At 43.2% G+C, this 25,545-nt stretch overlaps 1 protein-coding gene across 4 annotated transcripts; it reads right to left on the bottom strand.

Annotated features, from left to right (window-relative positions):
- Positions 1–3,877: 3,877 nt before the first annotated feature.
- Positions 3,878–25,110, bottom strand: LOC147226350 (tubulin-specific chaperone cofactor E-like protein). 4 transcript variants are annotated; one of them, XM_086160463.1, is made up of 11 exons: positions 24,341–24,391; positions 24,123–24,235; positions 23,307–23,343; positions 23,092–23,154; positions 18,734–18,882; positions 17,508–17,647; positions 14,968–15,149; positions 14,319–14,575; positions 14,119–14,245; positions 12,143–12,259; positions 3,878–7,599 (listed from the first exon to the last, which is right to left on the bottom strand). In XM_086160463.1, exons 5-11 carry the CDS (start codon positions 18,870–18,872, stop codon positions 7,257–7,259), a joined length of 1,305 nt encoding a protein of 434 aa, XP_086016589.1. In that variant the 5' UTR covers positions 18,873–18,882; positions 23,092–23,154; positions 23,307–23,343; positions 24,123–24,235; positions 24,341–24,391; the 3' UTR covers positions 3,878–7,256. The 4 variants fall into 4 exon arrangements, with proteins under 4 accessions (XP_086016589.1, XP_086016587.1, XP_086016586.1 ...); XM_086160461.1 differs by lacking the exons at positions 24,123–24,235; positions 24,341–24,391 and adding an exon at positions 25,048–25,110; XM_086160460.1 differs by lacking the exons at positions 24,123–24,235; positions 24,341–24,391 and adding an exon at positions 25,048–25,095 and having other exon boundaries at positions 23,092–23,157.
- Between the last annotated feature and the right edge of the window lie 435 nt (positions 25,111–25,545).

Below are 25,545 nucleotides of genomic sequence, written 5' to 3'. Positions count from 1 at the left end.
CAGAGGACAGTGGACGTAACTGGAGAGGTGGGGAGCAGGATGTGTGAAAGGCGGAGGGGCCGAGGGCAGACCCTGGGCTTCCATTAAGCAGCACCGAGGCTCTCTGCGGACGCGTCCTATACCTACCGAATCTGCCCGAGTGAATGGACCCGTACTCTTAACCAAGCCGTGAAAGAGAACCGGGTACAAAGACGAGCGAAATAAAAAAATAAAAAAAAGGAAAATTCAACAGTTGCGGGTGACCTACTGGGCCACGGGAGCTTCCTTAACAGGAGTTTGTGTTTTGGGAAATGGCAAAGATTTTTTTTTTTTTTTTAAAAAGCCAGGAAAGATCAAGATCGGCCGATATGATTGATGCAACGCTATCACTTTTCCATTAACCGGTACGCTGAACAATTATCAGTTGATCCAATGAGCCGGAGCTGTGAAAGGACATCCTATTGTGTGAACTGGTCGGAGGGTTTGGGGGTAAAAAGGCAGCCAAAGCTCCTTTCCGAGGCCGGTTATCAAGTCTCAAATAGACACACAAACAATTTAGAAGACAGAATTAAGTGATGTGTTGAGTCCAGAAGAAAAACTCTACATGGGGAATAGTGACACGGACGAAAGGGCATGGCGTGGGCTAGCAAGCTAGCAGAGCACCCAGTAGTCCCAAACAAAGAAGACAACACAACGGCAAGGCCTCTGGAGAAAAATAGGTATCCAATCATCAGGGTTTTGGAGTACCTTCTAGAAGGACATCGAGAAACAGCTGGGAATTCGACTTTTGAGGAGAGCATGGGAAAACTGATGCTGCAAAGAGGTACAAGATAGACCATGCGGTGATGAGCGGAGAAGAAAGAGATGTTCTTGTGGAGACAGATGCTGAGAAAAGAGATTAGATTCTCTGTTTACACTTCTGAAGGGTTGGATGCTCCTGGATCTCTGAGTGGATTGACTCTCATTAGCAACTTTAGTGGGTATATTTCCGTTTAGAGGACACAGAAAATCACGATGCCGCCCAGGCAACAGCAGGGAGGCAGTGTATGGGAATATGGTCAGGAGAATCCATCAAGCCTGACCTTCACAAAGACAGTCCTGAACTGGGAACCAGGTGAGCTCTGTTCTGGAGTCACCCAATCCGAGAACTGGGCCACTCCAATTCAACCCCTGTGCCCAGCGGTTGGCCTTGCCCTGCCCTGCCCTCCCCTCTGTGTGTCCCCCTTACAATACTGGAGCTCCTTGCAGTAACCCAAACCTCCTTACCCCAATGACTCTTTCACCTCAGGGCACAATAGGCTCTGTTCACCCTCCACCTTCCCACTGCCCGCAACCACACTTCATAATGCAACGGAGCAGATCAGAGTCCTGACTGCACTCCCAAGTCCTGTTAATGCAACAAGGCGCGATGAAGGCCGTGGAACCCCATCCGTCTCGTACCTTACGCACTAGCAAGATACTCAGAGCTCAATAAAAGTGATCGGACCCTCTTGGAATGATGTATTGTTCGTGGCATGGGGCTCCATCTGCCATTAAGGAATGTTTTGAGGGTCAAGATGTCGGCACTTAAGGGAGAAAAGCGAGGGCTAGGGTACCTGATGCTACGTGAAATAAGAGAGACAAGAAAAAGAGCCCGTAGTCCAGGGAAGCATCTATTGATCATTCTTACGCTACACGATTTTTTCTGCATGTGAATGGTTGTATGTCTTTACATGGTTGTATGTCTTTACATGAGGCCCTGTGATGGACTGGACACCAGTCCCACATACCGGCCAATGACAATGTCTTTTTTATTATCCCACTGGTTTTCATGGACTTCTGTTTTTTTTTTCACTTTGTCCAAGACCTACTGTGCGATTGGTCAGAAATCTAAAGTGGATGTGGCTGACGGAGAAAAAGCAGAAGTGCTGTTTTTCCCGCGTTTCAGCGCAGATGAAAGTGTGAAGTATGAATAGTTTTGCAACGCATCTGGTAAGGCATATATAGACACACAAAAAAAAACCGGTGATACATTTTCGGCGAATTTGCATTGGCCAAATGACGTGCACACCAACACAACTGTCTCAAACTCTGTCATTGTCACCCTGCTAATGCATAGTGCAGAGTGGGCTGGGCCTGTGAGGACTTCTCTGGAGTTTCTTGCCAAGTGTGAAATGCCATGACCGGAAAGACAACCCAATTCAGTTGACAAAAATTCAACCCGTGATTACAACTGTGTCCTTATCATTTTTTTTTTTTTTTACGCTTCGTCTGACCTGATTGTCCGAATCATTGCATGATGCCGGTAAAGTCAAATCGGCGCCAAATCACAAATCGCAGTTATTTGACATTTTCCACATACAGCGCGTCTGGACCGGCACTCTTTAAAATGATCTACAAAAATCTGACATTCCCTCCGAACTCAATGCAGAACTCGAAGGGTCGAAAACAGAGAGAGAGGACAGAGATCGAAAGCATGATCCGGTTTGTCTCAAGCTTCATAAAGGTAGTAGAAAAAAAGTTACAGCTGTTATATTCCTGCTTGGAAATGAGAAAATGGACTTGATGAGAAGTTAAGCCATACTTCCATCATTCACATGAGCTTAGACATGAAAGAGAAAGAGCACCTTTGTGACTGAGTGGTTTGAATCTCCAGTCCCAGACAGGTGGGGGTGGTGAGTGGGGGGTCCTGCTGGTGATGGTGTGCTGCAGGGAAGGTAGGGTGGGAGGTGTAGATATCCACACAGGATTAGGGCCGCGGCTGCTGGAGGGAGAAAGAGGGAAATGAAGGGAATGCCCCGGTAACGCAACACCGTCCGACACATATGGATTGGTTTCTTCGCAGTTCGCCCGAGAAGAAAAAAAAAAGACCGCAAGACAGAACAAATGCAGGGAAGGGTGATTTGGTTTGAGACGTTTTCATGTTCAGCTTCGCACGACGGGCCTTCGAAAGGCTTCACTGTGCTGATTATTTTTATTCGAAAATAAATAAATTGAACGTCTAGATGACTACTTCTTTTTCAAGGATTAAAATGACAAAAAAAATCAGACAGAAAACAAGCAAAGCTTAAATTTGTAGCCAAAATTATGATAATGTGGGATTATTAAATTATCTTTTTAAGATAATTAAGAAATGCAGCTTCAGGGTGGCACAGGCCACAAAGCCCAGATAAACGCAGAGTGTCTGGTCAGGAAGGGCATCTGGCATTAAACTTTTCCCAAAACAAAACATGTGAATCAAACCTAATGATCTCATACCGGATTGGTTGAGGCCCGAATAAACGACGACCGCCATTGGTACCGATGACCTACAGGTTACCAGTGGAAATTGGGCTACTGTTAGTCGAACAAGGAGAGGAGGAAGGCGTGTTCGGAAGCAGAGAGAGAAGAGGAAAGGCAAGAGTGGAAGAGGTGGAAAGGTAGTAAGACTAGAAGCTTAGGAACAGGTTTTAATGTTGTACTATCATGGTATTGACAGGAAGACAAATGAAGTAAGAATTATCTTGGAGGAGGAGTTTGTTAGGAATGTTCTTGAGGTGAAAAGAACGTTAGATAGACTTATGAGTCAGAAACTTTTCATAAATATAAGAAGGACTTAGATAGACATTTAGAATTTTGTTTAAAAGTAACCTTCAACCTTATGTCATTTTTGGAGTTCAAAATGTTTTGTTACATGCAGAAATGTTATTTTGTTTTTTCTACACTTGTTCATTGATTTTTTAAAAAAAAGGAACACACTTTGTTTATACATAGCATAAAGGCAAAATAATAACGTCATACGCCATGTTAATTCATGTTAAATTTCAAAAGGGTCCCGGTTTTCTTTACTGGAGGGAAACAGGTCAAAATGGCTCTTTAAGTGGTAAAGATTGCTGACCCCTGGTGTAATTTCCAGTCCATATCAAAGGAGTAACAGGAATAATAATAATAATTTATTTGTGTGGAATAAGAGAAAGCACCAACATACAGGAAATGGCATTATAATCTCAGAAAAGAAAGAAGAAAAAAAAAATCCCATGAAACTACAGAAAGCAAATGTGATATAAATAAAATATCAGACTAAACACCAACCGACGAAGGATAAGCAATTTTTTTTTTTTTTAACCTCTGTAAATAAAATCTGTATTTGGTTCCACTGAAAGTGACAGGCTTGAGAATTTTTTCAAAACGCCAAAATTAACCAACTGACACGATTTTCCCATTGAAATACACACATTTCAAATCACATTTAAAGAGAATATAACACGAATACCAACACCTCGCGGACTTTTAAGAAATTCAGTGTTTCACATCTGTTACCAGCCCTTGGAATTACTCAGTCATGATATATAGTAAGTTTGGGGCGAGGGCAGAAACGCTCAAGAGGGATCTCCAGTTATCGACGACACAATGAGGGGTTGCGGTACCTCCACACACTCCCGGCAACAAGAGCAAGCTTCGCGGTACAAATGGTATCAATACGTTAGCTTAAGCAGCTAACGCAGTTCGAACCTCTCCGCCTATTGACCTACAAATCCCTCTGCGGTTCGGGTATCACATCACTCCAGTGCGTTTAAGACACTTAGATCCCCTTCTGTTTTGAAAAAAAAATAAAAATCATGCTCGTCCAACACACCCAAAGTTCGGCGCTGTTTGCGCAAAGCGGGCGCGACACATTTACAGGGAGACACATCCAAAAGGTCACGTTTCGTGGGCGGCATGTTTTGGGAAATTAGAGTTTTTGTAATGGTCCCTTTGATAAGGGTAAAATATATATGACACACCAATATCCACGCTGGGACTCTTATCATTTTTGAGTATTGTTAATGCAAAAAAATTAAGCCATCTGAATTTTAGGTAAACAAATAGATAGAACAAGTTTCGCGAGATTCAGATTTGATCTGTACCCATCCGCCAAACCCGGAAGCAGTTCCTACTTTTAGTTGTTTCAAATTGTCTCATGCGATTTCACATCGTCACTTCATGTGTATATTTGTTTATGAAAAAATTGTTTTTATGACCTCTGGGGGAGGCAGATTTACACTCGTGCTAAGCGAACAAGAGCCAAGTCTGTATTTAAAATGTCCTTTTTAACGGAAAGGTCTGTGTCACTTGTAGACTAGCTGAGTGCCCTTTCAGTCATCCACAGCTGCTTGAAAAACCTTGCAATACAGATTTTTTTTAACAAAATCGTCTATACAAGTTACGCACTGAATCATCTGTTAGAGCTGTACATTGTCACGTTGGTCTTTCTTCATCCAAATGTACATTTCTGTTCATCTCTTTCTCGATATTTTGATATTGAAGAACAAAAGCCTACTCCACTGGAATCAAAGAAATCTTCAAACCAAACAATTTGCATTTTAAATCTTGCACCGGTTGACCACACTTCCGCCTCTTTGTTGTGCTAAATGACAAATCTTTAAAGAAAATTAAAAATTTTTAAAGCACAATCATTCCAGCTTTTGCTTAATAATAGCCACACAACACGGCACATATTTTGTAGTAAACTTGACATGGCATTTGCACAGCAATAATAAAAAGTTCTGCTGTACAAGGATTCTCAGAAGGCAGGGCGCCTTTCTCTGTCAAATGTTTTCTTTTGAAAATCGAAGCCGGCATAAGCCGATGGGAAAGTTCAAGACCTGGTGTCCTGTGAAACGGCAGCCTCTGGAAGTGTCAGGTTTGTGAGGAAGATGTAAAGGAGATACCAGGGTGGCCGGGTGAAGGAGCAGCGGCTTGGTGGGTGAACCCTAAATGCGGCGGAAGTGTCCATGACACAGCGGCCGGTGTGGCGTTACCCTCCGGACTGGGCCTCGATTTTTCTCGATTGCCGCTGCTCCCCGGTAACACGAGCGTCAACGCTCCGTTTCTACATCACGGCTCCGAGCGCTTCGCCTCAGGCCCATCTCGGCTTTCTGCTAGAGGGGTCGTTGTGGTCCGGGTTTTCCTTTACGGTCGAGGGCTACGCCAGGATATTCTACCTCTTACAGGATTCAAGTTAAGCCTCAAGTCAGTCGAAGAGGAGTATTCAATAAATTTGTTACAGCTTCAATGGCGGCCGGGCAAAAAGCGCGCCTCCCATAGTGCACCATTGAATTTTTAAGTTAACGCCTTGTCTGTCATTTGGATGTGACACATTGGGAACTGGCAACTTTCACCAAATCAACATCACCATGAGATTACTTCAGCATCTGAAATAGCTCTGGCATTGCATGGCATCGTAATTCATAACGACCGATAATTTCTCATCTGTAATCGTGAACGGCTGATGTGTTTTAAAGTTCCACGATGAAGTGGCAGGGGAAAGAAAGGACATCTGTCTCTTATCTCACAATAATGCCAACAGTGAGAAAATCTTTTTGACGGTAGTATATTAATTGCCAAAAAGAGAAATTATTTCCGCTTGTGTGCAAAACTAATGATGCGCCATTACGTTTGTCGTTCTCGTCCGATAAATAAAAGGCGAGTGGGCGCTTAGTTCCAATTTAGCTGTTGGGAAGCATTGTTTGTCATCAAATATGGCCCATTCATTCACATTGCTGCCCTGTAATGGCGGACGTTTGCCAGATGCATCTGCTCAGAGAGATTTAGTCATTTGGAGAAGGTCCAAACCTCGACTTTGACGCTTTAATTGTAACAAATGAAGCAAGATGGCGCCAAAGTAAAGACACCACGAGGCCAACTAATACAAAGTGGGGTCGGACAAATATGTATTGGCAACCCACCATAGCGTATTGAGGCCAATTATTACTAATTCAATTGTCTGTTTCCTCAATAATTCAGCACTGTGAATAATTAACCTCACAGCAAAGCAATGTACTCAACATCAACTCCCATGATGTGCTGCAGCCGCACTTCAGCAGTGAAAAGCTGGCTGCAAAAGGCAATCTAGTCATTCCTAAAATTATCCTTTTCTTTTTCCTTTCTTCCTTTCAAGATCACTGGAAATAAATGTTAATAGAGGCCACGGGGACTACATTCTCAGATTTACATCAGATCTTGGATCCAATGGGAGAGATACTCTTCATATAAAGTTATTTTCTCTTTTAAATATAAGTGCAATCTGCCATTGGTTCCATCCAACAGCTTCATGCCCTAATTTTGCATAACATTACACATAATTTAGTCATAAATTGGCCTTATCTCATCATACTCTTTCTTATTTCCAATGTGATAGAGCTCTGTGCAAATGTGGGATATATCTGTCAATACTATGGGAACTCTTACATTCAAGCTTGTTAAAATTTTCCCGTTTTAACAAGAAAGGGGCTCAAGTTGAGGGCTTGGCATTCGGTAAATATTCACTACGTCCCACTTCAGTCAGAGGAGCTGCATCGGCTTTTGACTTTGGGAACGACTAATATCTCATCTCCGTCTCGAATGCTGTAGGAGTGAAGGGCTCTGCAGCCGCACTTCAGCTCCTCGGGTCCCAAGACCGAACACATTTCCCGGTTGATGTAGAAGAGCCGGATCCCGTTGGTGGGCAGCTGCAGCAGCGCTCGTAGTTGTTTCTTGAGGTCGCCCACCGTCTGCTCCAGGCGCAAGCTGACGGCTTCCACCCTCTCGCCCCAGCGGACGTCCACCACCGTGCAACGGGGGCTCAGGTCCACCTCAGCCAGGGGCGCCAGCTGACCGTACTTGGACACCAGGATGTGGTACCTGAGGAAACGCAGAATTAGTTTTGTGGAGTAGTGTTGATGTCTACTCCAGCACAGGAGTTGAAAGTTGATTGGAGCCCTGTTTACACAACAACATTTTTAGGTGTAACGACTAAACTTCTTTTGCGCTCTGGCCGGGTGTCTACGCGAGAACCGCTGCAGTACTTAAAAAAGGAGCGAGAAGGAAATAAGCACCAGAGTGGAAAGATTTGAAAATGCGCTCGTCTCCGTGTGGACAGGGAAAACACAACACTTTGAAAACACACAGTTGCCATTGGACTCCAATGGCGGACTCCAAATTAGTTCCAGTGGCAAGACTCCCAGTCTACATTCTCTTGGAATTAACCAACCTTATCATCCAGGGTCACTCCAAGCACGAACTCCACCCCATCGTTGGCCCAAATGTCCCAGGGTGCTCGCCGTTGATGATGTTTACACTTGCTGTAATACCTATGCTTCTTATTGGGCCGAAACAGGAAGTGTCTCTACATAGGTTGTAGTTCATCACAAACCCAAACCTTACAGTTCAGGGTCACTCCAAGAAAGAACCCCATCGTCAGCCCATATTTTGTCAGGGTGCTCGTCATTGTTGATATTTACACTTGCTGTAGTGCCGAGACTTCTTGTTGGGCTGAAACAGGAAGTGTCTCTACGTAGGTTGTAGTTCATCAAAAAATCATAACTATGCGCCTGGCAAGAGTACTACAGTGTATCTGGTGTTCCCTTCGGTCTTGTTGTGCGCAGATATGATTTCCATCAGCACTGTTTTAAAACAACTGAAAATGCAATGGGACGTGGTCGTGTAAACTGAGGCCAGAAGTCGACTTTGGTAGACATTAGCTTCCTCAGAGTGTGTGTAGATATGAAACAGAGGTGCTTTGAACATACGGATGAACACGCCTGAGGTGTCTCTATAATCTATCTATTAATGCTTCGCAAATCACCAGACAAACTGCGACCGCACCCCATTGTAACGTCAACCTCGTTTTTGACTGCAGTTCAATGCTATTAGATTTATCCTCTGTGAAATGGAAAAGCTTCACTTTCATTGGCAGAGGGGGGAGAATTAAACTCTGGAGGGGCTGCAGGGGCGGCCGGGCTTTTCCTTTTTTTGATAAGGACATTTGCGCCCTTTGATATTTTCGGTCACTGAGATGAGAATATGGACTGGGGTGATATCGGAGCCTCAAAATCAGGACTTGCATCTTACCGCGACCACAGAGTTGAGGTTACACACACCGCTGGTGTTGCCACTAAACTATTTTCTATCTTTCTGGGACAATGGGGGCTTTTGTACGCTGAGTGGAAGCATGATAAGTTTTATCTACCTAAGCGAAAAGCTGAAACATTAACAGAGTCACACAAACAGATCGCTTTCTTCTGGTTTTCTTTGTGCTTTTTAAAAGATTTTTAAGATTTCCCTCTGTTTTAAAATTGGCGCACTAATTAAAAAAAAAGAAAAAAAAGGGGCCATTATAACAGGTGTACTTTTGTTTGGACGGCAAAGACACACCGGGTTCTCTACCTCTTGCCTGCCGTGAGAAAGCTCTCAGCCGCCTCAGGGGAATGCGTGCTTGAGATAAGGACCGGGTGACGATAAAATAAAATCCCGGAGAAAAGGTCTGTGCTTTCAAAGGCGCTGTAACAGCTGGGCCAATCAAAGCAATTTACCTACCCTGCCCAAAACTTCGCCACAAAGCCAATCCCCCCGGCTTTGGGTTTCTAGCCAAAACTTGCAGGCCCCCCTGTGGGAATTCTACTCTCAGGCCAGAGCAGACAAAGTGCCATTCTAAACAGGGGCCACTTAGCTAAGAGACTTCATTTACGGTGCTAAGCATGGCATAATGGGGCAAATAGAGGTGATAAGACGCCATATTTCCAATTCTTCACCAGAATTCCTCAATATTGAGCCCCAAATTCATGCCTCTGCCATACAGCCAAACACCGGATTACAACGACTACTTTTAAATGCAACAATGCAACTTCAATCTTGTTCAGTTTGAAGAAGTTTAGTTTTAGATTTTGTATATCAGACAATCGTCAGCATATGTAAGTGTTGCCGTGTTTTCTTCAGATGGAGCACAGTGGGGGAATGTATACTGATAATTCATCCTATCCTTTTGAGTTACCTCAGATCATTCTGGACAGCAAATTATTTCAGAATAGTGACAATCACCATACGGTCAGGTTAACTTCAACCCATCTCACCGTGGCATGGCTCTTGATGGCAAAGGGATGAGATGAGATTGAACTCCCCGCTAACACGATGATTGTGATATAAAGTATTGATAGTCATGGGACATGCATGAAGTCAAACTCTTCACTGATCAATGAGTTTACGTAGAATGTTGGAGTGACAGCGAACTTCCATTTGGTGATTATGGGAGAAATCAGGAGCACCTTATCGGGAAAAAAAAAAAGCGGAGCGCAAAAGATAGAGATAACAGCGTACTAAAAAGCCTCAGGCCATGTCTGCTCCCAGAGCTTGAAAAAACTTCTGGGACTGAACGTGAACCTGTCGAAGCCAGATTTTGAGCAACATCCCAGTCTGTGGTTTGTTTTGACCTTTCGGTTCCTATTTGTCCCATTTACACAATTCTTTCCATGCAAGACTACCGCGTTCTATCCGATAAATGAACAAACCTCATTGTTTGCAGAATTAAAAACTTCAAATAACAAATGAAGGGAGGTACTTTCTATGTTGCGCCTTTATCCAGGCAATGATGGGTGAATTGGTCGCGATCTGTTGGATTTATGGTTTGCATTTATTGTTACTCAAAGCTGGGCGGTGTTTGATCCGTTCACCTGAGAGGCTGTGACCCGCCCTGCTAGCTCTGATCTCTGGGATAACAGGGCCACTGCTGCCCACCCCACTTCCCTCGCAGAGGAAAGGGGATAGCAGCGTGTTCACCTCTTACCCGGAGTATCAACACTTCCCCATAACACCCGCACGCAGTCACGGCGATCCATCGCTTCAGACCTGCACCCAGGTTCTGGCCTTGGACCAAGACCGCAGCTTAGAAGGAGCAAGGCACAGATTGATGCTTCATGCATGATCTTTTATGTTGTGACATGTCCAGGATCCTCACATGCATAATGTCATGACTGTTTTGACGTCTTAAGGTTGAGAACATCACGGGCCGTGATGACGGGAAGCAAAATCCCCCGACCTGAGGTTTGCGGTTGATACCGTAGGTTTTATACTTTTTTAAAAAATGAACCTGCTACCTTCTGTATCACTTTTCAAATCAAGTGAATTCCCCGCACAAAGGAGTCATTGAGCAGTGAGAGACTGGTGGCATTGTCTCTCAAAGGTTAGACCCCCCCAACACTACCACCACCACCACCACCACAGCGCCCAGTGAGGGACACCTTCCTTCGCAAATCCTTCCCCAGCATTCTGCCCAGGTTAAGTGGAATGTGGTTTGTAAGAAAAACAAAACAAAACAAAACAAAACAAAACAAAACAAAACAAAACATGGGCAATAATATGTACCAAAGAAGTGCTTTCTCAAAAATGATATCACATGCTGCCATAATGCCAGAGACAAAAGGTTGCAAAGCCGTAGGTGAGGCTCCCTTATGTGTCATAGCCTTCTTCTTCTCCTTCTTTCTGCTTTTCCCTTCAGGGATCGCCACAGCGAATCAACTTTCTCCATCTAACCCTATTCTCCGTATCCTCCTCTCTCACATCAACTACCTTCATATCCTCTCTCACTACGTCTATAAATCTTCTCTCTGGTCTTCCTCGAGACATCATGTGTCGTAGCCTGATTTGGGATATTAAAGGCTGGTTTGATATTTGAAGTCAACGGTCATTATACATTGGCATGAAGCTCTTGTCACCAAAACAAACAAAAAAAAAACAACAATTAATATAGAAATATATTCAGCTTGTGGTTTAACGCAAATACCTGCAAGCTGCTGTGGGAGACGAAGGCCTGGCTAAACATTCAAACTTGGATTGTAGGAAAAGTTCACTCTTAGAAATATAAGTTTGACTAATACGTATACAAACATCAGCGTACCCTTTAGCTAGCTGCTATTTAGCTTTATTTACTGTACAAGTTAGACTATCATGAAACCCAAAACCAAAGTCAGTCAAACCCTACTAGTGTAGATCTGTCAGTGGCTGAATACCAGCAAGGGAGTGGTAGTTGTTAGCAGTGCTGTTAACGTTGTGTATTTTGTAGTTCATGTTATCCTTGCAGGCTAACAGTTAGATATTTTTTTGTGTTTTTTTTTGAGTATTCGACTAAGATTTTTGTTTTGCTTTCTCTCTCTTTTCCATTTCATTTAAATATCATGTTAAAGAGATATTCTGACACGATTGCCCAACATGAAAACAAGAGACGGTTTTACTGAAAGTTGGTTAGAGAGATTATATACAAAACAAAACTTCAAATGACAACAAAGTGTATTTTTTGCTATGATCTGATGCAATTTGAGAAATATTGGTCAATTGGTAATTAGTCAAATTGGTAATTGGTCAAAAAAGTGATTTATATAAGAAAAAAAACTAAATGTAGATGCATGATGTTTACCTGTCTGGAAGCTCATGTTGTGGGCAGCCCTGGTAGTACCGGATGAAGAACCTCTCAGCGTCCTCTCTCTCTCCATGAGACACGGCGCCTCCGTTCAACACCAGGATTGACGGCAGCCTGTAGACAGGTACACATTAGACAATGAAAAAATAAAAAAAACCTATTGACTCAGACTCTGAATAAGGCTCTTCTTTGAGATCTTAAGACACCTGAGGCTGATTCCATTTGATTGTTCTGAACAAATGACAAAACAAAACTGAAGTCTGATTGACTGTTGCAAACACGATCAAGGCCTCTATGTCCTCAACAGGAAGTGAGAAATTTGTTTTTCTTCTTGAGGTGGCGAGAACAATGCCATGACTCTTCATAGTTAGGAAGTCCTCATAGGCCCCGACCACTGGCGGACAGGTCACGCATACTCTGACTGATACAACAGCAATTCAGCGATAGCGCACCGCTGGCCTTTGCAAATTTGTTGTGATGGTATCATTATCTTTTGTGATGCAAATCCTGCTTTGTGAACAATGTTCAAGTTCGATATTTCCAAGTATTGCCAGCCATCTTCATGTCAATCAGGATAGGTTATAGGACCTCAGCCAGCATAACCATGAACACAAGCACTCTTCAGGGATGTGTCCTCAGCCCCATCCTCAACACCCTGTTCACCCATGACTGTCGCCTCCCATGAGGACAACATCATCCTGAAGTTTGCAGAAGGCACTGCAGTGATAGGACGCATCACCGGCAGAGATGAAACAGCCGACAGGATGGAGGTGGCCAGTCTGTTGAAGTGGTGTGAGGACAACAACCTCACCTTCAACACGGACAAGACCAAGGAGGAGGGAGAGGAGACCTCATCAGCCACTGTTTCTCAAAGGTCTTGAGGTTGAGAGGGTGAGCAGCTTCAAATATCTGGGTGTCCACATAGGCGAGGACCTCACCTGGTCCCTCATCACCACCCAGACGGTCAGGAGGGCTCAACACTGGCTGTACTTCCTGAGGAGGCTGAGGAGGTTTGGTATGTTACCTCAGATCCTCATTAGCTTCAATAACTGCGTTGTCCAGAGCATCCTGACCAGCTGCAGCACTGTGTGGTACAGCAGCACCACTGTCCTGGAACGTTGACGCCTGCAGCGAGTGGTAAAGACTGCAGAGATGATCGGCAAAACCCCGCTGCCTTCTCTGCAGAGCATCTACCACCGTTGAGTCCATAGGAGAGCTGCCTCCATCGCTAAGGCCCAGGCCCAACCTCAACATGGACGGTTCACACTCCTACCCTCCAGTCGGATGTACAGGAGTGCGAAGTGTAAAACGACACGACTAAAGAACTCGTTCTACGCGACTGCCATCAGACTCTTAAACATCTGACACATTCTTCTTTTTCTGCACTTTACATGCAGCACAGCCAGTGCTGCGCTCATTCACACATGTAATTACTGCCCATTTAAACTGCACACATCCTTGCACTTTGTGAGTCACACACCAAGCTGCTCTCAAATGTCTTATTGCACTGCCAACACTGTTCATATTTATAATAATGTTAACATTATCATTATTTCTTATCAATACGTATCCAAATGTACTGCGGACAGCAAAGTAGGAATTTCACTGTACAGGGAAACATGTGACAATAAACGCTTTGAATCTTGAAAATTTATAGACCTTACCAGATGTGTTAGATAGATTTTCACACTTCCTCACCACCCCAACCAGCGGATCCTCACAATTATCCATCACTGTAAAACCCCCCGCGCTAGCGCAAAAGCGTCAGTAACACTTCCATTATGCCATTCTGCATTAACTATGCCCACTTCAAATCAATCACACGATAATTTTCGTCTCCACTCTCATATTGCCACCATACCTGTTCTGTCAACTGATCCACAGCCGCTCAGATTTAGCTAGAAATAATAGTTTAGGAGGAAAAATGCTATTGTCCTTTTTTGTTAAGGCGCAGATAATGTGCCCGGACTCACTGTGCTAAGAGGAGACTCCGTCGCTCATGGGTGGTGTAGGGCTGCAGCAAAGGAATGCCCTTTACTTTGAGTTCCTGCAGCTTGGGGAAACAGTTCAGCCTCTCGATGTCTTCCCACTTGCCGAGCCCTAAATCACAAAACAAAGTCGAATTCATATCGCGCCATCGGATATCGACGATCTGCAGTTCTTCCTCTCCGACCTGAGTTGCTGAGGTTGAGGCTTCGCAGGTTGGGGAAGAGCCGTTGCAGGGTCTCGCCGGTGTCGTCCACACAAGCCACGCTGTTGTTAGCCAGGACCAGAGTGGCGAGGCCGGGATACATCAGCCCGAACTTCCTGACCTCGGCCCAATCCTGGAGGTGGTTCTCTGTGATCTGCAGCAGCCGCAGCGACGGGCACGATGCTTTGGACTCCGTCACCGTGCGGTAATTATTCAGGCACAGGAAAAGCTCGTCCAGCCTAGACAACGAAAACCGGCGTGTATCAGAAACAATTTTATCTAGTCTGCTTCTTTGAGGCTTCTCAGCACACCCCTAGGCAACTTTTATGCATTGGCTTGAAAATAAAATCCTGGAAACCGTTCTGCTTCTCTAATTTCAAAGATCACAATGTGACATGGTGGCCTCGGTGGGGCGTCCACCACTGCAATTTTTTTATGATTATTAAACATATCATTGTTCCGTCTTTTTATTCAGACTGGTCGAGACAGAAGGCCGCCCACATTGAGCGGCAATCTGTCAGAGAATTCTCCGCGTTAAAAGTAAGTGCTATAAACAAATAAAATGTGACTTGACTTGCTTTCGGGATGCGCATTCGTCAATATCAACCAATCAGGTTGTTTGGTCACTCACTCCGGTATGTTCCGGGTGAGCGTGTGCACGGTGTCCCAGCTGACGTGCGTGTTGATCAGGACGAGGCGCCGGATCCTGGAGAAGACGTCGGCCATGCAGGGTTCCAGCTGGACGTCTTTCAGCGGGTTCATGCTCAGGTTCAGGAAGTCCAGATGGGGGATGTTGGACACGATGGAGCAGATCTGTTCGCAAAGACCAGGATCAAACCAAGAAACAAAGATAACTCTTTATAATTTATAAATTATAAAATAATAAATTCTACATTTTTAATGCAATTTTCATAAATAGCCAAATGAGACATCACTGATCTACAAACATAAATACCCTAATTTCCGGACTATTGAGCGCACCTCAATATAAGCCGCACCAGCTAGCCGATCGCTATCCCGGGCTTCCTCCTGCGCACTAAACCCGTCAAAGTTGTCTTCTTCGGTGTCGGAGTTGAACGGACTCAGAATTTCCCGGTCGTTTCATCGGTCCGATGTGACAAGGATAAACGTTTTAGCGGCGTGAAGCTTGTTAGCGTCCCCCACCCGAAAAAGTCCATATATTAGCCGCATTGTTGTTTACGTGAAAAAGGTAGCGGCTTATCGTCCAGAAATTACGGTACATATTTTTGAAGCTTTTCTTGCAACTATTGCAGATAATACATGGATTATCCAGAAAATGAATGAAATCCATAAAACTACACAGCTAACGACTTTTGCTGGTATTAAATATTGTCCAGCATTGAAAGGATTGATACTGTTTCCATGAAGTATGTAAAACTCCTTCACTGACATTGAATCATGCACTCCAAATCTATCCAAGTGCCAGTAAACACAGCTCTCCTTCACCATCGCTACTTTTTCTGCATGGTGGGATAGATAGAGGGATGAAACTTATATTCTTTAACAGTGTAATGCAAAAAAAAAACAGTGGACAGATAGGGTGCAATCAAAATATAATACAGGAATACCTAGATTTATACATTTAATTTGTTCTGTGAACGAACAAATTAAACTCATTTTGCTTGTGTATTAAATTCCCCCCTTGAATTGAATTGAAATCCATTCCAGCCCTCCATTCTCGATTGTTTTTAAATAAGATAAATGTACTTTATTGATAACAAATAATGTATAAAAAAGAATATGTAATAGAAGAGGATGTAAAGAGATAAAACTTGTTTTATTAGGTGTTTTTTATCTTGAAGATTGGACAAAGACGTCAGTGGCAGCAGTTTGGGAACTCTTTCATTTTGTGCTCGATCGGTTAACTTACTACACACTGAATGCTATGTTATATTGATAAATGTAACTTGCACACTATGCCACACTATCACTAAGCTTAATTTAGGCATAGATTGAACGCCGCTCCTTTTTTTAAAATGATCAAACAGTCCTCGACTGGCTTTGAATGACTCATCAGATGTTTTATCTTCAGTTCATATTGTGATGGATGGAGTTTTGTGTTTCTGTTGTGGCACTGGGGTCGGACCCCAGCGCCAACAGAAGCCTCCACACCAAAACAGAGGGTCCCAAAAAACAGTTTACTTAGAGGGGCAGCAGTGAACGAACAGTTACTTGAACAGGGGAAGACCGGAACGAGAGCCCGGTCAGGGCCGACACAGGCATCCTCTGACGGGACAGGAGACTCAAAAAGGTGAATAGTAGAAGAACAGTTACTCCCACAGGAGAGGGCAGGAACAAGAAGCTAGGTAGATGGATGCCTGGCTGTGGTTCCAGTAGGACACTGGTGGCGTTACACGCCTAGGCGTTAGATATTGGGTAGCAGCTGGTGAAGCGAGGGTTCTGGCGGTGACAAGGCTTGTAGGCGTTGGTATGCAACGATGAGAGAAACCCAGTTGGGGGACAGGTGGCCATGCAAACAGCACTGGCATACATCGACAGGAGAGGGAAGGATGAGGGATGTAAGGATGTGCCCCCATACAGACTCAGCATGATTGACCTTGACCAACAGGCAAGACAAGAGTGGTATGGGAGACAGAGGGTGTGTAAAAAGAAGCGTGAGGAAGGCGTTAACGGTGAATGCGACAGAACTGGAAACAGAGGACCGAAAGCAATCGATAGCACAAGAACTAGCGGAACAAGAGCGAGTTTTGAGGGCGCACGACAAACTCAACCAAGGAGACCAAAGCTCCAGCTTTTGAGTTCTCCTTCATTGCCGGTAACAAGCGCTAGAGGTTCGCTCCCAACGCATGGCTATTCGCGCACCGGGAAAAGCGCAAGAGTGCCGCAAGCCCAATCCTAACAGTTTCCCTTAAAACCACTTTTAAGTTTTATTCTTTTGCAAACATTGTAGTAGATGGGACTTCCTGTACATGTGTGAGTTGGCGGACATCAGCATTCCGTCGACCGCTGGATTTCGTGACATTGAAGGGCCCTTGGGGAAGATTAGAGCAGGTCTGCACTTAAAAGCGTCCAAGTGTGAAGTGGGAATATGCTGATCTGAAATCCATAATCACTCAAAAAATTACTAAAGTTGGGCTTAACTGACGTGGTTAAAAGATCTTCAATCAAAGAGCCTTGTGGGTACCCCACCTCTCCCCAGTCGTTGAGCTGATTGTAGGACAGATCCAACTCCACCACGTGGCCGCAGAATGCTGCGATGTCCGATCTGTTGCCCGCCTTGTTGATTCCACAGCCGTTGAGGACCAATGCGCTGGGCAGGAACAGCCGATCTGTGGACAGACGAGACGTCACACGGGGTGGCGATAACTCGGGACCCGAGAAATGTAACGGGGTCTCGAAGTCTTTCTTCAAGATACTTCTCTTCTACAATAAAACAATCATCCGCTCAAACCTTAACTTCGACCATTGTTTCTCAAATAGTGGGGTGCAATGCCAGGGGGGCACGTGTGACCCGGGGGAACATGCTTATTTTTGCTGTGGTAGAATAAACTGTAATTGCACATCCACAGCAGGTGGCAGTGGCACTTTCATTGTTAGAGTGTGCGCAGAGTATTAGATCTATGATGTAAAAGTGTTTTTTGCACCAAGCACACAGTACATTATGAATTATGAAGTGCGGTGAATAAACCTTCAAGAGACACCATAGAAAAATATTTAACAAGGATGATAAGAAAGACGATGAGAGACAGAAATAATGTCGAAAGTCACCCAGAAGCTAAGATGAGGAAATAGGTAGCGTATGTAGCGCTTGGCTTCACTATTACTATGCTGGTAGATGAGGAAAGACCGGTGTGTTTACTGTGTGTAAAAAAAATCATCCTGTGATCAAAATTTTAGAGTTTAAATAACGATTTTATTTCAGGCAAATTGATGGACTTTAAAAACTTTCTGTTACAGTCTAAAAAAACCATGTGAATAGAGTTATTATTTCCTGCAAGCTGATCTATAGTTCTTTCTTTTTTCTTTTCTTTAAAGTTAATAAGGATACAATGTTATGCAAAGGTGTACAGTCATGGCCAAAAGTTTAGTGAATAACACTTTCACAAAGTCTGTTCCTTCAGGGTTTTTAGGTGTTTGCCAGATGTTTCTATGGTTGTGTCATTCTCAAAACTTTTGGCCATGACCGTACATATCACAGTTTTATCGGCTAATGATGCTATTTATAGTCGCGGCAGAGAGTGGGGGGCAAAATGTTTTCTTCTTCCAAAGAAGGGGGGGAAACAGAAAATAATTGAGAAACACTGACTTAAACGGTGACCCCCCCCCAGTATGGCGGCCATAACAGATGGACATACCTAAACGTGGCCTCTATATTCAAATACTTTTTAACCCTCATCTGGCGGATCTAGTTTCACCTTTGACAGGGGATCCCGGGGGGCTCGGCAGGACCACCACACCCAAGCCTTGGCCGTAGGGGAAGTTCTCGGGGTTGTACTTCTCACTGAGGACGTGCACGAAGGTGCGGATCTCCTCTTCATCAGAGGACGACTCCATCACTCCGGACCTGAGCCAGAAAGAAGGGATGTATTCAAATTTTGAATTATACGCACCCTTCTTGTGTTTGGTTTAAAACTATAAAACAATCAGCAAAACATCCAAAAAAATACACCAGAATCTTTTGAAATACTGTAATCTATTGAGGGCAGGCATAAATTTGAGCATTTCATCTGTTTTTTTTGCCTTATTTGACTAGTTTTATGAACTCTTATTTCCTGCGGCTTGATTCTGTGTTGTATTACTGTTTATCTCAGGGTGTTTTTAAAAAAAATTTGGAGTCCCCCTGCGCGGGCTAATAAAGTGGATCGCAATCGGAGAGCTCAGACAATCTAATTTTAGTGTTTTCAGCCCTAAAGCTTGACCCGCTTCCATCAGCGGCGAGAACATGCTGACACAATTACCAGAAGCTGTCTGAACTCGTAACAGTATTTATATTCTCTACAGTTTTGGCCGACGGACACTGCCACTTCCCCTTTGCATTTCCCCGTTGATAAAGACAAAGTCCTTATAATATATCATATTTAAGAGTGAGTCTGAAGTTATTGCATCTCTTCATCACTCTTGATCCAACTGACGTTTTTGATGTGCACCGAAACAAATAATTGATTACATATTGATTAAAAATCTGCTGTTTATCCTATCTTTAGGGTGGCACTTGAAGCCAGTCGATCGCAGAGCCGCATGTAGACAAGCACAGCCATTGACGCTCTCGTTCACATGTCTGGGTAATTCAGGGTCTGTGGGAGGAAAGCGGTGAGCCTGGAGGAAACCCACACAACAGGCGGCAAAACAAGACCCTGCACCAGAAAAGATAGTGTTCGGAGAAAAGGTATGTGAACAGGTGAGCAGACGCTGGAACAGGAAACTGGGGCTGTGCGTTGGACGTCGACAAGGCTCCTGATTTCTAAGCAAGTCTGAGGGAAGCCCGTTCGGGAGACAAGCAGAAGGTGATAGCGTACATTGAGGAGGGAAAGTCACGGCGAGACGAGTGGCGTTGGCGTACGCCAGCAAGAGGGGGAAGAACCTGGACAAAATCTGGGAACTGGCCGCCATGCGAGATGCAACGGGTTTACATCACCGGGAGAGGGATGCAGGTGAGCAAGGGAAACGGAAACGAGTGTGAGCGCGATTAATATGGGTGGCGCGGATGGAGCGAGGATGGTCGTGGATGACCCGGCAACCAGCGAGGCTAAAAGTTATAGCTTTTGAGCCTTCACGGATTGTCGGTAACTAGGATCTGCCGTGCGCTCTGAACGCATCCATGAGTCCAACCTCAACAGAAGGACTCAGGAGGAGGTGCTAAACCTCTGCACTCTTGTTGAAATCTTCTTGTCGTGGCAACTAGACTTGAATTTACTTTACTTTTTCTTCCCTCAGCCGTAGGGAATCTTCAATCTTTGTAGTTACTGCTAACAGCTAAGACAATTTATATTTCATTATATTTCTTATTCTTCCTCCTTTCCACTATTATCTATTACTGTTATGTTTTTACTTGAAACTCTGGCACAACAATTTCCTTCGGGATTAATAAAGTTGTTCTCATCTCATCATCTCATCTCATTACCCCCCATCACAGAGGCTTTTTCAGGTCTAATGACTTGTGGGGAGTTACCGAATACGACTGCCAGCTTCACCACCAGAACCAGCGGAAACTCCACGAGCCTCAGTCCGTGTAATCTAATGGATTCACTGCTTTGTCTGGCTTCACCTTTTCACATTACAAAACGAGTAATACCAAAAAAGGTGTTCCTTTGCCCCCATTAGCATGACTACCCCTTTACACCACGTTTCTGCCAATCAATTCTTACATTTACATAACAAGCCACCATAACCTCAACCTGCCCAAAACCCTGGCAGTTATATTTGGAAACTCCCCACAGATCGTAAGAACTGACGAAGCCTCTTGGATGAGGGGTGCAATGTCTTCAAGTGAAGAAATTAAATTCCATTTGTCACAACAAGTAGATTACGACAAGAATTCGTCATGACCTGAATGACTGAGAACCTCCACAGACTTAACCATCGCACTGCACCACAAACAACATGTCTCTATGATGTAAATGTGTACATGAAGACCTTAAAACACTTTTTAGCCTTGACTTTGACACAGGAAGGTGGATATACACTTTATAGTTTTATTTGTATTTCTTACCCCCCCCCCTTTTTTTTTTACCGTTAATACAATTTCCTACTATTATTTATTATTGTTATGTTTTACTTGAAACTCTGGCACAACAATTTCCTTCGGGATAAATAAAGTTGTTCTTATTCTTATTCTTATGAGTGGTTGTATGTATCTGCACAATAAATATAGATACAGTGGTCCCTTAAGATACAAATTTGATTCGTTCCAGAACTATGGTTCATATGTTGATTTTTTTCATATCTTAAATGAATTTTCCCCATTTAAAATAACAGAAAACATATTAAATTGTTCCAAACACCCCAAAACTCACAATAAATAATAAAAAAAACATACACAAAATAAGCACAAGATATAAAATTGTACTGTATTAACAACTAGGATGAAGTAGCTGAAGGATGCTGGAAGCTTTGGCGGCCTCATGAAGCGTATTCAAGTTGTGGGAATTCACTTGGCGCAAACTGCAGAAATTTCAAAGTTTGATTTTCTTGCTCTTGTACCCTTATGATGATATTATTTTGTATTTTAAGATTAAAATTTGCTCAAATCGTGCTTCACATCTTAAAAAAAAATTCCTTTTTTTCAGGTGATTCATATTTTAAGGGGCCACTGTATATACAAAGGTAAGCTATTAAAAATAGCGTGTACATTTATGAAATGGAAACACTGTCAGTTTGTTGGAATTAATGCAGCCAGAAAATTAGAAAGTCTGAGGATGTAAGGAGGCAGGAGACTGGGCCAAGTTGTGTTCATTTACGAATTAATTTTTTTAAATGAACTGGGAAAGTAAACCTGATTTCATAAAACCTTGGTAGAGCAATGGCTAATGCACCGCAAGCACGTGCACCATCAGTATCCGCTCTGGCTGTCCTCGGGGCCAACCAAATTTAGATCCCTGTCAAGCATGTTGTGCATTTTCACTCGCAATCGCTTGACACTCTCCCGCTGGATAAGACGGTTTAAAAATAACCGCCTGGGAACCACTGACTGAGACATGAAGGACGAAATCTTGAGGAGGGTCTGAGTGGCGGGGGGATGGGGGCCAGCAAATCTACTAATTGTGTGCTTAAATTATTTGAGAAATACCAAAAGCTGCTAAAAAATGGAAAGAGGTTGCACAATTATCTACCCAATTTCCACCTGTCTTTCATTAAATAGTTAAAAAAAACTGTGTTACATATTTACAATAAACATTTGGATGGAGCCTGACTGTCCTCTCCGTTCATTTAGTGAGCAATTCTGTTTTGGGGGAGGTAGCGGATACAAAGCTAATCACGGCAAACGGCGCAGTACCACTAGAAGTCACCGGGAGCAGTGTTGCGCGACCAGAAACGGTGATAGAGAAGAAGACATCATGGCGTTAGTATCACAAGAGAGAATTATTCTCCATCTACATGCAAACATAGATTTAATGGCTGCACAGATCGCCGTTGTCTCCTACACCGCCTGTTTGTTTCTCTTTCTCTTTGAATGTGACCTCGGAACTCTGGACTGCCCTGGACAGCTAGCGGATGCTCTGCTTAACAACCATGGCAACAAAAGTACATGCAGGAAAAATTTGGGCGATGATGTTTGAAACAGGCGTACCTATCTACGTACGTAACGTGAGCATAATTGAGCCTTAATGCATTCATTTTTTCATTCTCTATTCTCTTTGTTTTGATGTGAGGTGGAGGCACTAACCACTGCGCCACCCACCTGCATACATAAGTACACTTAGAAGGAGTTATCTAAAACATGGACAATTCCAGGACAATCCAAATATGGAAATTACCCATGACATATACAAGGATATAGTTCTTTTCCTTCAGACTCAGTTCACCTCTTATCCACTGAAAACTAGACTTCTGGATTTAAGTCAAGTCACATTATCCGATGGGTTATGCAGATGCAATCTGAAGCCGTGACATCAATTACATCTGCAGCAAAACCGGGTCGGCTCTCAGCGCTCTGGGCCCGATCAGTCCTATCGGTTTCACATGAGCGGCTTGATCGCGTCAAACGGCGGCCGAGATGACGGACCGTTTCTGATGCTCCTGTCAGAGACGGTTTCTGCTTTCACGGGAAATGTACCTCTGATGAAGTGGAGACCAAAGGAGGCGGCTGGTTTCGGTCCGATCACATGCTTCTTCCCGCCTGCTGAGAGAAAACGATGGGAACGTTGAGGGAGAGGAGCCTCAAAATGAAGCAGGTAATGCACAGTATCCTCAACAGATAGGTTGCCAGATATTTCATGAATATTGTTCATGAGTCATGACAAAAACTGTTAATTTGTAGGTTGCCAGTACCGTTTGTCCTGCAAGCAGGCTCATTGGGGTGCTGGACCTGGGAAAAATGAACAAAAACAGATTTTTTAGCCACAACGGAAACACAAAATAAAATATGAATAAAATATGTGTTGATTATGAAAATGTGTATAATATAAAAATATGCATAAGATACTTATGATTCCCGTTTTACGATTATTTTTTTTCCCCAATTTCTATCATTCATTTTTTCATTGAAATAAGCAGTTTCAAATTTAGCTGAACATGTGTAGTGCAAAAAAATGTTGATATATAAAAAAACTACAAATAATTGCAGAAATAATTAAACTAAAACTCTCTTATAGAGTTAAAAGAAAGTAGATTAAGATCAGGAAGAAAACGTACAAGACACTGAAAGAGCTTTAATCAAATATAAAACGATAATGCAGAAGACAGCAGTTAAAAATATTTCAAAAAATTCTAGCGAAGTAGAAAATTACTTGGCCAAAAATTTGAGAACAGAAAAATAATTAAAATCTAGCATTAATGGGAAAGGAACATTTGTGAGCTTTAACGATTTTTCAGAAGTCTCTTCCACACTAATTTTGCTGGCTGTGACCCGGGAGAGTTTAAACTCCATTGCTCGGGTAGTGTGAGACGATGAGCCACCCTTCCCCCAACACCTGGTTAGTTTTTTTTTTTCTTTTCTGGCTACTGGAGTGTCAAGAGTCGGAGCCTGGCGATTAAATCCTGCACAAGTGCGGGTTTAAAGGTTTGAATCGAGATCTGGCGCATTCTCTACAAGAAGCAATAAAGATCCATGACAGGGATTAAAATAATGAAGGTGGAATCACTGACTGATGTTTCACCAGTTCTTCAATTCCTGTTGACTGTTTGAATAATCGTCTTCCACAATCTCAACATCGTGATGTGGTTTGCACTTTGCAGTTTAGCAGATTCATGAAGGTCTTCTGATAATTAAGAGGGTCGTGTATCAGTGACAGGTGGCCTCCTGCCCCCTTTCATGCAGTCAGGTGAACAGGTGTCATCCGGCCATGATACTCTAAACTATGCACCTTTATGTCAGGTTTTTCCGTTGCATTCCTTGCGATTTGTGTAAGGTTTTTCTGAAAGTAGATTCAAATAGTGCAAACTATTTACCCCCCACCTCCACTTGCTTTAAAGGCGTCAAAGCTGCTCTCTGCTGCCTCTAGCCATCCGGCATGATAATGTAACCAAACGCTGAACTGATAAGATAACTATATTTCGTAAATAGCAAGCGGCATCAGGCGATGCGTGGAGGCCGATCATCATGGCTGTTTACTTCGCTTCGGAATATGTCGAGATTATTTCAATTCCTGTTAAAGCAGTTTGGAAAGAATGGAAGGGAGTGTTTAACTTGTGTATTTTTCAACGGAGTTTGGCTGAGACGTTCCTCTGGCCAGATGAACGGCTCGTTAAGGTGGCTGTCGAGCACCCAGAGCAGCTTGGAAATGGCTCATATTGTGCAAAAATGATCGCGCTTTAAATTAAAAACTGCGATGTAAGCATCGTATGTTACAATATAAAATAGTTTTACGGCTGGCAATCTTGCTGTCACCCCGTAAAAAGTCTTTGGAGGCTGCTCGCCGCACAGCGCCGATGCTAACTTTACACACAATAATATTCGGTAAGGAGACCTACGCTGCTGCTAAAGACTCGCCACCGACGTTTCTTTACCGAAGTAATGCAAACGTCATATTTCGAAAAGCGCTGCTACAAACGTGCAGTCCATCGAACTCACCGACTCCCGAATCACCTCGCCGCTATGTTTGTTTTTGTTATTCTTCGGTTAGATGACAAAATAAGCGACGCCCACTTTCCCGGAAGTGACGTAGTTTAAATGTCTGAGTCTTGTTCCACCGTGTGTACGGCTACCAAAACAAAATAACAACAAAAATAACATCAACAGTAGTAATGATGGAACTATTTTTATTATTATCACTATTGGTAGTACAATAATAATAATAATGATAATAATAATAATAATAATAATAATAATAATAATAATAATAATAATAATAAAAATCATTATTATTGTACAATGATAATAACAATTATTATTATTATTATTGTTTATAGTGATGAGTAACATGAGATTAACTGCATTTGGAGGCTTGGACCACTGTAAATCTTACTTTCCAAAGTGGTGAAAGACGTTTCAAAATATTGTAGTTATGAAAATGTATAAATGTAAACAAGGGTCAGCACAAATGTCAATGTCCTCTGCATGTTGAGTAAG

Source organism: Fistularia commersonii, chromosome 15 (genome assembly GCF_037954325.1).
Source record: "Fistularia commersonii isolate RoL2024-O1a breed Wild chromosome 15, RoL_Fcom_v1.0, whole genome shotgun sequence".
Classification (NCBI taxonomy): Eukaryota; Metazoa; Chordata; class Actinopteri; order Syngnathiformes; family Fistulariidae; genus Fistularia; species Fistularia commersonii.
This window is presented reverse-complemented; position numbering and strand designations above follow the sequence as displayed.

Excerpts from the sequence above, each read along its gene's own strand:
- LOC147226350 (XM_086160461.1), bottom strand. The coding sequence starts at position 18,872 with ATGGAGTCGTCCTCTGATGAAGAGGAGATCCGCACCTTCGTGCACGTC. Across the intron at positions 17,648-18,733 it reads CCCGGGATCCCCTGTCAAAG|ATCGGCTGTTCCTGCCCAGC; the intron begins GTGAAACTAGAT and ends GTCTGTCCACAG. Across the intron at positions 14,246-14,318 it reads CCTCAACCTCAGCAACTCAG|GGCTCGGCAAGTGGGAAGAC; the intron begins GTCGGAGAGGAA and ends TTTGTGATTTAG.